This window comes from Canis lupus, chromosome 26 (genome assembly GCF_048164855.1).
Source record: "Canis lupus baileyi chromosome 26, mCanLup2.hap1, whole genome shotgun sequence".
NCBI classification, from domain to species: Eukaryota; Metazoa; Chordata; class Mammalia; order Carnivora; family Canidae; genus Canis; species Canis lupus.
The window spans coordinates 4175796-4192535 of record NC_132863.1 but is presented as its reverse complement, the minus strand read 5'-3'; the positions used below and the strand labels follow the sequence as shown (position 1 = coordinate 4192535).

The window sequence follows — 16740 nt, the reverse complement described above, 5'->3', positions numbered from 1 at the left end:
CCCCGGAGCGGCCGGTGTGGAGCGGGGGGGCCGCAGGAAAGGTCAAGCCCCCATCCCCGCGGTGTGCTCTGTGTGTCACCGCCGCCGCCGGGCCCAACGCGGCTGCCGCAGCAGCAGCCTGGGTTCCTGGAAGTGGCGCCGGGCTTCCCCACCTGCTCGCCTTCCCGTACAAACCCCGCGCCGGTAAGGGGCTTCCGAGGTGGCGGCGTTCGGGTCTCAGTCCGAACCTGACCGAATTTAGCTAAGCTCAGAATCCTAAAGCGTAGACACCAAGAGTCAGCCGGGACTCGGCATCCCGGGCCGCAGAGAGCCGTCGGGCTCGGTCCGCCCGCAGCGCCGTAGACCGAGCCCCCGCCACACTGTTCCTGTGTCACCAGCACAAAGGTCCACGAACAAGAAAGTAACAAACCACCATTCTCGGCGGATTTTTCCTCTACTCGTGACAAGGTTAACCGCTTGTGTTGCTTATTTCGGAATTTCGTTTTTATGGAACATGCTTTAATTTTTTTATATGAAATGGGAATAGAGCCATTCACTACTGCAAAATAGCACAACTTAGAGCTAGGCAGTAATAGTGGTTAAACCTTTATTAGAAGTCACCTAAACAATGCCTGAAATAAAGGTTACAAGAAATTTAAAAAATAAAATAAAAGGCATTTCATTCCATTTCGGGTACACATTTCATTCAATTGCAGGTAAACAACTAAAACAAAAAACAATGGAACCAAAAAACCTCTCCCAGAAGCTTCCACTACACCTCCCAACTTAAAAATAATAAAAGTGATCTTGAAATCAGAGTTATCTCAATACTTACTAGGGAGAGCGAATTCCTGATGAGATGTGGATGCAGTGCCTGTCTGCCATTTCCTCTGAATCTTCTCCAGATGCTCACCAATTCTCAGTACCAGCAGTAAGAGGTTATTTAATGGTTGTGGTTTTTCTTTTTTTTCTCTTTTTAAGTAAATTGTGTCCTAGTTCCCCATCTCATTGGGTTTCGGCATGGCAAATAGCATCATTAAAAAAAAAATGGACTGAAATGGTTAAAATACAGGGGTTTATCCACATGTCAGTATTATGTTGACTAGTTGGGCAATATCATTCATGCTTTGAATATCTGAAAATTTGTATTGCCACAACATAATGCATTATTTTATGCACAAATTCATATCTAGAAACGTAGTCAATGTGTCTTTATGTGATTATGGTTCACAGATTTATTCCAAAAGTCTTTCTAAATCATCAGTATTCAATGCAGCTAACAAAGCCACTCTTTTGAAGGTGCTTGCATTTAGTGAACAGGATTGAGTCTCTGATTTGCTTTAAATTGAAAGGAAACAATCAATAGCAGAATGGAGTTTGGACACAACATCTGTATTGATAAAAGTCTGATTGACAACTTGTTTGGACCATTAGGTTTTAATTCTAAGCAGTCTTAAATAGAAAACCAGGTTACACCCTCCATGGTTCCATATACATAACACCATTCCTGTGTCCTCAACATTGCACACTGCCACACACTTCAATTTATATCCCAACACAGACTACAGAGAAGTACCTGCAATCTCTGCTGTTCCTCTCTGCAACTTTGATCCTGGGTTGTGTCTGTGCCTCAACTGGAAGAGATAACTTTGTCATACAACCCCAAAACATTTGGGAAAATACCACATCTGCAGTTAGCATTTCTGGAACTCCATTTTGCTGTGGTCTCTGCTAAACTTTGAGAGGGCTTTGTTCCACTCAGACTCTGCCTCAGCCCTCCCTCTTGGTTGTGAAGACACTTGTCCTCCTCTTCAGTTAATGAGTTTCACCTAGTCTGGCCATTTGTGTTTTTATAAAAGATCTGCAAAGCACTAATTGCAAGAGAAGAAAAAAAAAAAAAAAAAAGCCCTTACTTTGCATTAATCAGAATGTGGAATTCAACAGTAAAATCATTTCCTATTTCAATGTTTCAAGAAACAAACTTTATCCTAACTTTGGGATGTGCACACGTAAACTCAGTGCATTTCTGGGTGTAGAATGTTAAGTTGTCTGCAGCGAACACTACTAGCAGGGGTTCCTTTACTACTTAAAGGAATGCTGGAAGGAAAAAGATATGCCCACAAGCAAATATGCTTTCAGAAGATATTGCATAAAGCTGTTTTTTATGATCTTTTTGATACCAAGTTCACTTAGTCTAATAGACTCTTTGCTCCAGAAATAAATTATCAAGGGAAAAACTGTCCGTGAAGACTTATTTTCTTTAAATATGTTTCTTGGAGACCTTAGTCCATTAGCTATTATTAGGTACCGGGTTATAAAATATATAAGTTGTAAACCATGTGGACTTTTGGAACACATTTTCTAGAAGTAAAATTTCAGAATCCTGATACTGCTATGAGGGAAATCAAATCAATATAAACAAGCATTTTGAAATGTAGCACTCAATAATAGTTATGCTAGCTTGGCAAGTATTTTACAAGTCTATCAATATGCAAAAACCCAAATTGGGAGTTTTCTGTAGGTGTACTGCATCATTTTCAAACTATTTTTTTTCTGCTCAAATTGTTTCCTTTTACGTAAAAGGTTTTTAAAAAATTAGTTCTCATTTTCCAAAAATGCATTCACAGACCCTTGATAAAGGCTGATCCTCTTGCTTGTTCAGTGATTTCTCCCCTTGGTGAAAGAGACTGGAGTTTTGTTGTTATTATTATTACTATGTAAAATACAGTTTACAGAAAGTGCAAGGTTAATGTCTAAAACACCTTCTGAAGGATTCGCTTTGTACGTTCAGAAAAACACCGAACAATGAAGTGAAATGAAATGTTTCCGCCTCAAACTAATTCTAAAACTTCAAATGTGTAAGGGGTTAGGGTCTCTGGTAACTATTTGTGATTATAAATCACGCTTTATCCATGTTAGGTTTTAAATTTTCATTCATTTCATAAACTAAGGTTCTTCAGCTTGCTTTTGGCATTTTTTTACTCCACTATCAGTTATTTAAATCATGAGTAAACTGACCTGTGGTTGTCCTGTCATGCCAACTGGTGTAAAACCAACCAACCAACCAACATAAAACCTATACAACTTAGTGAAAAATGACCACTTGACTTTTACCAAAAAAGTACTTAAAAGATTCTTTTAAGTTATATTTAAATATCCGTTTGAAACATAGGAAATATAAATTGGCATATTAAAGAGTAAATACATTATTCATACAATAAAACACCAACAAAATCGGTGTGCGGCCCCGTTAAGTTGTAAATATGGGAAAATCATAAATAATTCTTACTCTTTACATTCTGATTACAATTCAATAAATCATCTTATTCTCTCCCTTGACATGCTTTGAAATACAGATTGATGTCAATTCTGGCAAATTTGCTTCCTTGCTCTAGTATTTTATCAATGTACTCAAATTCAGACAAGCAAATAACTTAGAGCAAATAACAGGTCTACGGAAGGACAGTGTGCTTTTATCAGCTGATTTTGGGAGACCAGATTCCACATAAAAAGTAGTTTACAACCCTTCCTTCTTATGAGCTGCACCTTACAGTGGGAAATATCCTCTTTCAGGGTAATATAGAAACACTTATTTCCCAAATAACGATCAAAATATTTTAAAATCGGCATTCAATTTAAAAAGCTGTATCAATCCATACAAGCAGTATTTTGATTATTTTTATTCCATTTCTCTATTACCTAAACGGCAATAATTCCTCTGCAATAATGTTGCTACGTGCATGAGCCACCTTGAGCTACAATTTACTTTCAATCAATCATTAATGAAATTGCACTTAAGGGGGAGGCCTCTGAAAATTAATCTCTCAGGTTCCACTCCAAAAAAGGATTCATTGTTAAAGCTGGGTTGATTTTTGGAGCTATGAACACCCCCAGTTTCCAGCTTTTAAAACTGCGAGAGCTTCCGTTAGGAAAGGAACGCGGTGGACGTGGACTCGGCCCGCTTTTCGAATAATTAAGAAACTTTTGGAAGGAGGAAATCCCCACCTCACAGCCTCCTGGCGCCGCGTTATTCAACTCCGGGGCTGCCGCTGTTCCCACCCTCGGCAAAGCGGTTCAAAGACCGCCCCTCTCCGACTCTCCGAGACCCGTTCGTCAGGGTTTGATCGCGTCCTCCGTAGGGCCGCGGCCCGGCGCGTGTCCCCGTCCGCCCTCGAGGCTCCGCACGGCCGCCGCCCGCGGGCAGGACCCCGCGCCGGGGCGCCGGCAGTCACCACGTCCTGCCGTAGAGCAGGTTGGCGCCCAGCACGCCGCCGCCGAAGTCCCCCGCCGCAGCGTCCAGGGACGCCAGGCCGGCCCCCGGGGCGTGCAGCGCGGGCGGGCTGGGCGAGAGCTCCTCGAGCTCCGGCGCGGGCGTCGGGGCGGGCGGCTGCGGGCCGGCCTGGCCGGGCGTGGGCGTGCTGGCCCCGTTCTGGCACGGCTTGCCGTCCTTGACCAACACGGGCACCGCCACGCGGCGCGGGGAGGGCGGCGGCGGCGGCGGCGGCGGCGGCGGGCCCAGGCCGCCGTCCTGCTGCAGCTGCTGCGCCGCCTTGTCCTTGGCCTGCCGCTTCATCTTGTAGCGGTGGTTCTGGAACCAGATCTTGACCTGCGTGGGCGTCAGATGGATCATGCTGGCCAGGTGCTCGCGCTCGGGCGCCGACAGGTACTTCTGCTGCTTGAAGCGCCGCTCCAGCTCGTACACCTGCGCCTGCGAGAAGAGCACGCGCCGCTTCCTTCGCGGCGCCGCCGCCGCCGCCGCGTGCAACGGCGCCAGCGTCTTGGCGGCGTCCGCGATTCCCGGCAGCGACCCCATGCCGGCCACGTTCACGCCCGCCGACGGCCCCATGAACCTGGAGACTGGGGAGGGGCCCAAGGGGGGGAAGCCGGTGAACGCCAGGCCTGCCGCGAGCTTGCTCCCGCCGCCGCCCCGCGCTCTTCACACCGCGGCCGCCGCGACGCCCGCGGGGCCCCGGCCGGGTCCCAGCACCCCCCGCGCGCGCCCCCGGCCGGGCCCCAGGCCCCCCTGCGCGCCCCCGGCCCCGGCCCCGTCCCGGCCCCGCGCGCGCTCCCGGGGGCCCGGCCCCCCCCTGCGCGCCCCCTGCCGGGTCCCAGGGCCCCCCGCGCGCCCCGGGCGGTGACGGGCCCTGCCCGCGCCGTCTGCCTGCCCTCGGTCCCGCGCTGCCCGCCCAGCTCACTTGACGAGTAGCGCGGGTCCGGGTTGGCGCCGTACCAGCCGGGAGTCGCGGCGGCGCCGCCCCGCATGCCGTCCGTGTAGGCGGGCAGCTCGCCCACGCCGCCCAGGCCGCCGTTGCAGTAGCCGCCCATGGCGCCGTGAGGAAACTGCGAGACGCCCGGCGGCATGTGGTAGGACGCGGCCGCCGCCGCCGCCGCCGCCGCCGCCGCCGCCGCCGCGTTGTGGCCCGCCATGGCGTGGGGCGGCTGCATGCCGGCCACCGCCGCCGCCTGCGAGGAGGGGCCGAGCGGGGGCGCGCGGTAGGCGGCGGCGGCGGCGGCCGCGGCCCCCAGGGGCGCCCCCAGGCCGGGCGGCGCGCCGTCCATGGCGCCGCCGAACTTCTTGTAGGTCTCCTCGATGGGGCTCAGGATGTCGGACACGGAGAAGGGTGTCGTGTGCTTGGGGCTCAACGACATGGCTCGGCGGGCGGCCAGGTAGGGGGGCCCGGGCGGACGCGGGCGGGACGCGGCGGCGGCGGCGGCGCCTGTGCCTGTGCCTGTGACGAGGAGTGCGGCGCGGCGAGCCCCGGCCGCGGGATCTGGGGTTTATTTTAGTCCGCCGCCAGGTTTACGACAGACTCGGGGGGCGGAGCAACATCCCGAACGAGCAAACAATGGTCATTGACATCTTTTTCTCTACCCCCCACCCCCGCAATGGAGGCAGGAAAGGTAACGCGGGCAGTCGGGCGCTTTTTGAGAAGATCACCTCCCTTTGCTTTCTCCGTCCTTCCCGCCTCCATCCGCGGCTGTTCCCCCAACCCTCAAGCGCCAGGAATAGAAACTCGGAGGTCGGCGTCGGGGCTTGACCGCCAGGACTCTGTGCTGCTTCCCCCAGTTTCCCTAAAGGGACTTCGCCGCAGAGTCCCGCACGCTCGGGGAGCGGGACGCGGTGCTGAGCTGGAGGGGGGAGTACGGGGCGCTCTCTCCTGGTCCTCAGCAGCGACCAGCCCCGCGTGCGCTCCATCATCTAAAGTGTTTAAAAAAAAAAAAGGCTCTTGGGTCCCAGCAGAAGAGCGCATAAAGAGAAGAGGTACAGAGGTACAGTGACCGTCCTCTGCCATTGTAGGATTTCTAATTTATGCGTCTTTAGACCCTCACGCGTCATTTTGTGGGCAACCAAACGGGCGTTTTCACATTAGCTCAAAGTATCCAAATCCAAAGAAGAGAGAAAACACGCACACAGAGACAGACACCCACAAACACACAGGTACTAACTTGTAAGTATTGTATTTTTATCTGTGGGCATGGAGGTTGGATAAGGGAAAGAGGGTACGTTTTTAGTCGTTAGAGTATTTCACGTTCATCTTGCACCTGTAGAGTTCTTCCTAGATTTCTTTTCCTTTGCTGCTGCTTTTTGCCTCCCTCCCTTCTTCCCGGTTTCTCTCCCTACCTCCCCCTCTCCCCCCAGTCTCTCTCTCAAGTAAATATTCAACTTTGGCTTTATTCTCTTATCACTACCATGATCAAAAAGAAAAGAAAGAAAACACACTGAAAACGTAAATATTTCTGTTTGAAATGGGCATTTTTGTTGTTGTCAGGAAATACGTAATCTGTTCAAGGAATATGAAATGGATGCAGGAATCAGGTAAAAAAAAAGATGATTTCTCTTGCAAAATACAAAACCATAGGTAAACTGATTTTTAAAAACTTTATCATTCTTCAATTTGCAAATTTGCCTGCAGAGCAAAGAATTTTGACATTGTGAACTCTTGATCAAATGCTGAACACGACAAAGAATAAGACAAAAAAAGTGTGCAAAACATAGTGACTAAATTTTGAAAACAATCTTGCAGTTACAAAAAAAAATGCAAATGGGGAAACGAAGGTACAATATTTAAGTTTTTCTATGTGCTAGTGGGGTAGGAGGAAAAAAAAAAAAAACAAGGAGAATGCTTTGTTAAGCCAGATTTTATTGTTTAAAAAGAAGAAAAGGATTTGTGAAAATCATTCCAGGTTAACCTAACAGTACATATCTTGAAGGCAAGAACAATGTTACGCATTCCTTTTCCTGTTTGGTTCCAGTCCTTTGGTTGGAATGTCTTCCAGAGTTTTGCTCTCTTATTGTTTTAATCATTGTTGTATTCATCTCAGTGAGTTTTACAAAGAATCTGCCCTCTCTGGGAGTGAGGGGGTCGTAAGGGACCAGTATGGTCATCATTGAGAACTGTCAACCAGGCAAGTGTGTAGAGTAGTATTTTAAAATATTAAAAGAACGAAAGGCAAAGTTGCACGAATCGCTAGCTGTTGTCAATTGATTGACTTAGCAAGATCAGTATTGCTACAATTTTAACATCATGCTATTTTTACAGGTCTTTCCTGAACTTGAAACACTTGAGTTAGGTCTTCATCCTCACCTGCAACTGGAATTGCCTAATTTTTAAAAATTGATGGCACACAAAGAAGCATTTATGTGTGTACTTAAGTGATTGCTGGGATCCTGAAACCTGCGGTTCAGATTTTAAATTTTGGTTTAATTGGAATTGCATTGTTTACTTGTATTCACTTAAATAAAAAATGGTAGAAAAACATTTCAAACTTTTATCAGAGACAACAAGGTAAGTAAAAATACTTGTGTTATGGCATCTATGGATAAAAAAGTCGGTATGAACCGTTATGTTTTATTTTTCAAGTTCAAACATGTCTCAGAAATGAAGCCCACTGTCATAATGTTCATATTGATTACCCAAATTGAAAAAATGTTTATAATTACACTTTTTTCCAGACAGTTACTATTTTGTCTATTTTCAGGCTATACATTTCATCTCATGTAATTAGTTTTATAGAACTGCAGGATAGCAGTTAACATCAAGTGTTTGTATTCCAAGTTGCTGCTTATTTTGGTTTTCAGCTGTATTGAATCCTGCTACAGGTTCATTTACATATGGAAGCTTCCCGTTTTTAAATAAAAAAGCACTTTATTATATCTGGAGGCTCTCTGCAGAGAGTCACTTTCTGGCTGCTGGGGAGCTTGATACCCTGAATATTACTCTTTTCACTGGAGGTCAGTAGTTGTGAAAAAAATCCACAATCTTTAATATTTCCCTTTGTCAATTATGTTTCTCATTCTAGAAATTACATATTTTCATGCTGGAAACACTATTTGGATATGTGCAGATGATTCTGAAAATAGATGTCTAGAGGATGTATATGTACATTTATATACAGACACAAATTAAAACAGTCCACTTGAAATTCCATTAAAGCTTTTCATCAAATTCACTTCATCAGATTACTGTCTGCTTAAATTATGTATGGAAATTTATACTCTGTAGATTCTTAAATACTGTTGACTAAATTGGACTTCACAGGAAATGTATTTTTAAGGAATTTTTTTGTTGGGTTTTCTTTCCTTAAAAATAATGCTGGCACGGGGTGGGGAGGGGGGGAAGCAAATACCTCTAAAGGGAATACAGTGAAAAGAGATGGCCTTCCTACTCCTCTCCTCCAGCCTCTCAGTTTCCCTTTTCAGAGACACTACACTACCCATTTTTCTTGGGATAGTCTGTACAGTTTGAAGCATACGACCATTTTACACACTATGGGTAATGTGTTCTATGTGGTTTGGTACCTTGCCTTTTTCATGGTTAGGTTTTTGTAATTTTACAGATTACGTTTAACACTGGAAAGTTAATAAATGGTTCTGGCAGAGAAAGAAAATTTTCCTAGAAAAAAGTTTCAGTAGGATCTCTTGGTTTCTTGACAAAAATGTGAAAAGTGTGATATTTATTGAAAATCTCTAATGTGTTAGTTAACTTTATGTCCAAAGATATTTGGCAAAAAAAAAAAAATCTGAAGTAGAAGCTTTTTCCAGATTTGGGATTTGCTGTTGTCAGAAGCTCAGAGAAAGGAGCCTAAAAGATGTTTAGAAACCTAACATATCTAGCCAGTACTTAAAGAGAAATGTTTTTCTAGGTTGTTGCTTTTCTACCTAGCAAATAGATTCTAATGTATCCCAGATTTTCTAATAAAGACAGTGTTGGAAAATATAACTTTCTGCTTGATATTCAAGAAGATAAGTGACTTTTAGAAATGAGACATTTGTGATTAGTTTAAAATAGTTGCAAAATAATGATAAAATTCCTATATTATGGAAGTAACTTTAAAATACAGTAGGGAAGGAATAAAGAAACATGTTAGGATAGTGCTTTGAAGCAAAACTTGAGGTTTTAAAGAAGAAACAAAACTGCTATAGAGATAAAACACAAAAGTTTTTATTTAAAAAAAAATTGCTGGGATGCCTGGTGTGCTGGGGTGTGGGACTCTTGATTTCAGGGTTGTAAGTTCAATTCTCATGTTGGGTATAGAGATTACTTAAAAATAAAACTTAAAATGGGGACTCCTTGGTGGCTTAGCGGTTGAGCACCTGCCTCCAGCTCAGGGCATGATCCTGGAGTCCTGGAATCAAGTCCCACATCAGGATCCCTGCATAGGGTCTGCTTCTCCCTCTACCTATGTTTCTACCTCTCTCTCTGTGTCTCTCATGAATAAAATAAAATCTTAATGTTTTTGCTGTTTTCATCAATTTCTGAAATTTGATTCTTATTTCGTTTTAGTCATAAAGGCCTTTTAAATATTTCCGTTATTTTGAATCTTTTATGATAATTTTACAGTTGGATTAATGTGACTCTTATTTCTCTCTCCCTCTTCCAATGACGTACAGCAGAGGTAGGATTTTTGCAGTACCTGCATGCCTCCCTGCCATACGCCCCTCTCTGAATCTTCAGTCCGTCTCTCCACAGTACACTGAAATGTACTAGGGTCTCAGGCTAAGGAGGAATGGTAATCTCTCTCCTTGGGAGAACAAGAGGGAGAGGTTAGAGAACTTGATATCCCTCACCTCGTCCCTGCAGTCATCCTTTCATGTTTTCTTCTCAAAATGCAAGGTTTTTGCAATTTAATTCCTATTAAAAAATCTTGAATTACTCCCTTTTCAGACTCAGATACTTTAGACTGAAAATAGTTTTAGGACCAATGAATATATTTTAAATTGGAAATTATTAATACCATGTGAAAATGAATGGTAGATATTAAAGATGTTATTGTTGTTGAATTGAGGTCCAATTGATTCCTGAAAAAAAAGCTAGAAGCCTCACTTTTTAAGGTCAAGCTGTACAACTAGTTTTTACAGTCATGATAGAGAATAACAAGCTACACTAGGAATGTAAATATATGAAAATTAATATGTCATAATTCTCTCACCCTAGGATTATGAGCTTGAGCTAGAAATTTAAATTTTTGTGTGTTGTAAGAAATTTTTTTTAGAACAAGAAAGTACATGATAGGGGAAACCATGGCAATTTTGAAATATATATATATATATATTTTTTTTTAAAGATTTTATTCATGAGAGACAGAGAGAGAGGCAGAGACACAGGCAGAGGGAGAACCAGGTTCTCTGCAGGAGCCCAATGTAGAACTCAATCCTAGACCCCTGGGATCAGGCCCTGAGTCAAAGGCATTTGCTCAACTGCTGAGCCACCCCGGCATCCCTGAAGTTCACTTTTTAATGGAATAAATAAATTTGAATTGTGAAGAGTGTGTTAAGTCTGCATGTTGTACATACGTTGTTCTAGGAATTAGATAATGAAATACTTTATAATTGTTTTAATTTGTGCTTTTCATCCTTACTGTTATATTCTGAAAGATCTGAATGAAAACTTTCACACATGAAGTTTTATTTTTCTATAAATTGTCTGGTATGTGTTATGATTTCTTCTAGAATTCTCTTAAATGTAGTATTTCTTTAGAATAATCAGTGATAGTGTATATATGATTGAACTACCACTATGAACATAATTAATGGCAGACTACCTAGATGCAGCTCTTATGAATAATTTGCTGAGATTAAAAGGATAGTGGTAGAAATGGTAGTTTAGGAATTGCTTTCTAAAGATACTGGAGGATGGAAAACAAATCTGGGGTTTCCAGTACCCTCAGATCATTTTCACATAAAACTCTGATTTAATAGGTACAAGTGTTATGTAAATGCTCTGCTCATGAAAAATAATATTTATGTGGCAAAAAATATTATTTGGTAGTGAAAGGGAATAAAGAGGAAAGAAAAAATGAGTGGGAAATATCTGGGAAACGAACGAGGGGTGGTGGAAGGGGAGGGCGGCGGGGGGTGGGGGGTGACTGGGTGATGGGCACTGAGGGGGGGCACTTGACAGGATGAGCACTGGGTGTTATTCTATATGTTGGCAAATTGAACACCAATAAAAAATAAATTTATTAAAAAAAAGATTATTTGGTCATAGATCTTTTTTAGGAAAAGATTTTATTTATTAGAGACAGCACAAGTGGGGTGGAGGGGCAGAGGGAGAGAGAAGTAGAATCCCCACTGAGCAGAGAGCCTGACATGGGGCTCAATCCCAGGACCCCAAGATCATGGCCTGAGACAAAGGCAGATGCTTAAGTGAGCCACCCAGGTGCTCGTCATGGATCTTAAATGAACAGATTGGGGTATCTATTCTATACCTGTTTGAAGAGGAGAACTGGAGAATGTTCTGTATATTCAATATTCCATATGGGGTTGGCTTTAACTTCTTGGCAATAAGTGAATAAATATATATACAAAAATCAAACCTAAGAGTCTAATCATGAATAGTTCTTAGCTTCTACATATAGATTGGCATATTTCTGTGTGTTCAAGCAAGAAGCTGTATCTCTTTTACATAGATATTTTAAAATAGACTCAAGAGAAATTATGTGATGCAAGAGAAAAGCTTCATTATATATTTATTCTTCCTCTACATTGATTCATAAAAGATATGAGGCAATTTATAAATGTATTTGTGTACTTTTAACGTTTGCTGAGAATCTGAACCTCAAAAATAAAGATCCTGTGAGTAGGAAGTTAAGATATAAGTGAAAAGACAATATACAGGCTATGAAGCCTACTAAATTCTATGCTGAACCTCACATTTGGCTCTAAGCTTCCCAGTGGTCAGTTGAAACAGCCAGTGGCCACTACAGCAAGCCAACCTTAGGGAATAACTCCATCTGCTATAGAACTATTAAGTATTTTATATTCAGTGCTCCCCATGAGGAATTTCTAAGTGAGGTGTTTAGGTAATGCTTCCTTTCCTGAGGAATCAGGGCTTTTTCTTCCTTTTTTTTTTTTTTTTTAAGTGGAAACTGGCTTTGTAGCTTTCTGATATTCCAGAAAGGAATTCCATACTTTTCAAAGAAGACTTCCTAAAAACTACAACAGTGTTCAGCAGTTTGGTATTAGAAGGTTCTTATACTGAGGCTAAGTTACTGTGATTTATATGAATTGTACCTAATTCAGTCCTTTATGCCAAATTGTAAGCCTAGCCTTTTTCTATAAAGTAATGAATCTGGACTTGTGAAGAGAAAGATTTATTCCTTTGAGGATTTAGTCTTTCTCACTATCCTCTGGCACCTCACCTTCACTTAATCTTTTGTCTCATAACATTCTACAGCCCAAGTGTTGAAATGCCTTGAAGGTTATGTCTTTAAAAAACTAGATGGAGGCTTTACAGTACAATATATGGTATGCTACTGAAGGACATCTCTATAACTAGAACAGTGTTTTTCATGTGAATTTATTCCAGAATTGTTTGGGTGCTAAATTTACAACTATTGAATCTTTGTCTAGAGATGGAATGGCTTTTAGCCTTTTCCCACAAACACATGAATATGTGTCTTATCTACTCAATCCTTTATCCAGTAAGCATTTGTGAATTGCCCACCACATGCCAAGCTATAGATACACAGAATAGGCTCTGGCCTCAGTGAAGCCCTCTGGTAGGGACAGGGAGGGGGAAGGAAAGAGAGGGATTAAGTGAGCCAACGTTAATTTTTTATTTTTAAAAGTACATTGTAGTCCTGCATAAAGAGCTGTGGAAGTTCAAAGGAGGAACTCCTTTTTAAAAAAAATTTTTTTTAATTTATTTATGATAGGTACACAGTGAGAGAGAGAGAGGCAGAGACACAGGCAGAGGGAGAAGCAGGCTCCATGCAGGGAGCCCGACGCGGGACTCGATCCCGGGTCTCCAGGATTGCGCCAAAGGCAGGCGCCAAACCGCTGCACCACCCAGGGATCCCCAAAGGAGGAACTCCTAACTCAGTCTGAGGAGAGGATGGCTTGTGGAAGATCAAGGAAGATGACCTGGCCAAAGTAATATGTGGAATGAACTTTATAGGTCAAGGAATAATAGAAGGTGGAAATGGTATTTTAGACAGAAGAGCATCTTCAAAAAGGTGTTTTAAGTCAATGAACATTTAGTGAATGCCTACCATGTGCCAAGCCCAAGGAAGCATGGAGTATTCAGGGAATGGCAAGCGGCTGCATGTGACTGGAGTATAAGATACAAATTGGGTGGGACACCTGGATGGCTCACCGGTTAAAGCGTCTGCCTTCGGCTCAGGATGTGATCCTGGAATCCCAGGATTGAGTCCCACATCGGGCTCCTTGCAGAGAGCCTGCTTCTCCCTCTGCCTGTGTCTCTCATGAATAAATAAATAAAATTTTAAAAAATACAAATTGGGAATTAATGGGAGATAGACTGGAAAGTTCAGCAGGAGCCAGCCCATGAAGAGCATTATACCATGCCGACTAGATTGGACTTTATCCATAGAGAACAACAAGACTGGATTTATGTTTTGGAAAGCCATACTAGCATTAGTAGAATGAATTCAGGAATACTAATGCTGGTAGTAGAGCATCCAAGTAGGAGGCTATACTAAAAACATATAAAGGCTTAAACCAAAACAGCAGTCATAGGGTGCCTGGGTGACTCAGTTGGTTAAGTGTCTGCCTTTGGCTCAGGTCATGATCCCACAGTCCTGGGATTGAGCCCTGAGAGTCTGGCTCCCTGCTCAGCGGGGAGCCTGCTTCTCCCTCTCCTTCTGTACCCTCCCCCTATATGTGTGCACGCGCTCTCTCTCCACCTCAAATCTTTTTTTTTAAGATTTTATTTATGAGAGACAGAGAGGTAGAGACACAGGCAGAAGGAGAAGCAGGCTCCTGTCAGGGAGCCCAATGCGAGACTCGATCCCAGGACCCTGGGATCATGACTCAAGCCAAAGGCAGATGCCCAACCAGTGAGCCACCCAGATGTCCCCAATAAATAAAATCTTAAAAATAATAAAGCAGTAGCCATGGAAATGGAGAAGGACAGATTTTAAAGATATTCAAGTGGTGGAATAAATCTAGAAATCTTAAAGAGTCATCACACGTGACGCCATTTCTCTTATTCCCCATTAGTAGTTTTAGACCTGTCAACTTAGTAAGTTAAAAATACACAGCCCCAGGTAGGAATTCATGCCACTGATTTCCATTTACACCCATATTGTATTATTCACAACTATTTTTTAATATTTAAATTCAATTTGCCAACATATAACACCCAGTGCTCATCTCAATGTGTGCCCTCCTTAATGCCCATGACCCAGTCAACCCTATCCCCCAAGCCTCCTCCCCTTCTGCAACCCTTTGTTTCCCAGAATTACGAGTCTCTCATGGTTTGTCTCCCTCTCTAATTTTTCCCCACTCAGTTTCCCTCCTTTCCCTTATAGACCCTTTCACTATTTCTTATATTCTACATATGAGTGCCTTACTTCACTCAGGATAATACCCTGCAGTTCCATCCATGTGGATGTAAATAGTAGATATTCATCCTTTCTGATGGCTGAGTAATATTCCACTGTGTGGGTGAGTGTGTGTGTGTGTGTGTGTGTGTGTGTGTGTGTGTATGACCCAGTGCAGTTGCTGGGTCATAGGGTAGTTCTATTTTTAACTTCTTGAGAAACCTCCACACTATTTTCCAGACTGGCTGCACCAGTTCACATTCCCACCAACAGTGCAAGAGGGTGCCCCTTTCTCCACATCCTCACCAACAACTATTGTTTCCTGTCTTGTTAATTTTAGCCATTCTCACTGGTGTTAGGTGGTGTCTCATTGTGATTTTGATTTGTATTACCCTGATGGCAAGTGATGCGGAACATTTTTTTCATTTGCTTGTTTTTAGGCCATGTGTAGATTTTCTTTGGAGAAATGTCTGTTTATATCTTCTGCCCATTTCATGACTGGATTGTTTGTTTCTTGGATGTTGAGTTTGATAAGTTCTTTATAGATATTGGATACTAGCCCTTTATCTGATAGGTCATTTGCAAATGTTTTCTCCCATTCTGTAGGTTGTCTTTTAGTTTTGTGGACTGTTTGTTTTACTGTGCAGAAGCTTTTTTATCTTGATTAAGTCCCAATAGTTCGTTTTTGCTTTTGTTTCCCTTGCCTTCATAGATATGTCTTGAAAGAAGTGGCTGTGGCCAAGTTCAAAAAGGGTGTTGCCTGTGTTCTCCTTTAGGATTTTGTTGGATTTTTGTCTCACATTTAGATCTTTCAAAACATTTTGAGTTTATCTTTGTGTCTGGGATAAGAAAATGGTCCAGTTTCATTCTTCTGCACATGGCTGTGCAATTTTCCCAACATCATTTATTGAAGAGGCTGTCTTTTTTCCAGTGGATGTTCTTGCCAGCTTTGTCAAAGATGAACTGACCATAGAATTGAGGGTACATTTCTGAATTCTCTATTCTTCTCCAATGATCTGTGTGTGTGTGTGTGTGTGTGTGTGTGTGTGTGTATGTGTGTTTTTTTTTTTAAATTTTTTTTAATTTTTATTTATTTATGATAGTCACAGAGAGAGAGAGAGAGAGAGGCAGAGACACAGGCAGAGGGAGAAGCAGGCTCCATGCACCGGGAGCCTGATGTGGGATTCGATCCCGGGTCTCCAGGATCGCGCCCTGGGCCAAAGACAGGCGCTAAACCGCTGCGCCACCCAGGGATCCCTGTGTATGTGTGTTTTAAGATCTAGTTTATTTATTCATGAGAGACACACACAGAGTGAGGCAGAGACACAGGTAAAGGGAGAAGCAGGCTTCATGCAGGAAGCCCCATGTGGGACTTGATCCAGGGATCACACCCTGAGCCAAAGGCAGACGCTCAACTGCTGAGCCACCCAGGCATCCCTGTATGTCTGTTTTTGTGCCAGTACCATACAGTCTTGATGATCACAACTTTGTAATGCAGCTTGAAGTCAGGCATTATGATGCCCCCAGCTATAGTTTTCTTTTTCAACATTCCTCTGGCTATTTGAGGTCTTTTCTGGTTCCATAAACATCTTAGGATGATTTGTTCCAACTCTGTAAAGAAAGTCCATGGCATTTTATAGGGATTGCATTGACATGTAAATTTCCCTAGGTAGCATAGACATTTTCACAATATTAATTCTTCCAATCCATGAGCATGGAATATTTTTCATTGTGTCTTCCTCAATTTCTTTCAGAAGTGTTCTGTAGTTTTTAGGGTATAGATCCTTTGCCTCTTTGGTTAGGTTTATTCCTAGGTATCTTATGGTTTTGGGTGCAATTGTAAGTGGGATTGATTCCTTAATTTCTTTTTCTTCAGTCTCATTGTTAGTGTATAGAAATGCCACTGATTTCTGGGCATTGATTTTGTATCCTGCCAGATTTCTGAATTGCTGTATGAGTTCTAGCAATCTTGAG

General features: G+C 43.1%; 1 protein-coding gene across 1 annotated transcript; it reads right to left on the bottom strand.

Moving 5' to 3' along the window:
• Positions 1-458: 458 nt before the first annotated feature.
• On the bottom strand, positions 459-5677 carry NKX2-4 (NK2 homeobox 4). The gene is made up of 2 exons (XM_072799831.1): positions 5175-5677; positions 459-4836 (listed from the first exon to the last, which is right to left on the bottom strand). Exons 1-2 carry the CDS (start codon positions 5626-5628, stop codon positions 4208-4210), a joined length of 1083 nt encoding a protein of 360 aa, XP_072655932.1. The 5' UTR covers positions 5629-5677; the 3' UTR covers positions 459-4207.
• Positions 5678-16740: the final 11063 nt, after the last annotated feature.

Excerpts from the sequence above, each read along its gene's own strand:
- NKX2-4 (XM_072799831.1), bottom strand. The coding sequence starts at position 5,628 with ATGTCGTTGAGCCCCAAGCACACGACACCCTTCTCCGTGTCCGACATC. Across the intron at positions 4,837-5,174 it reads GGACCCGCGCTACTCGTCAA|TCTCCAGGTTCATGGGGCCG; the intron begins GTGAGCTGGGCG and ends GCCCCTCCCCAG.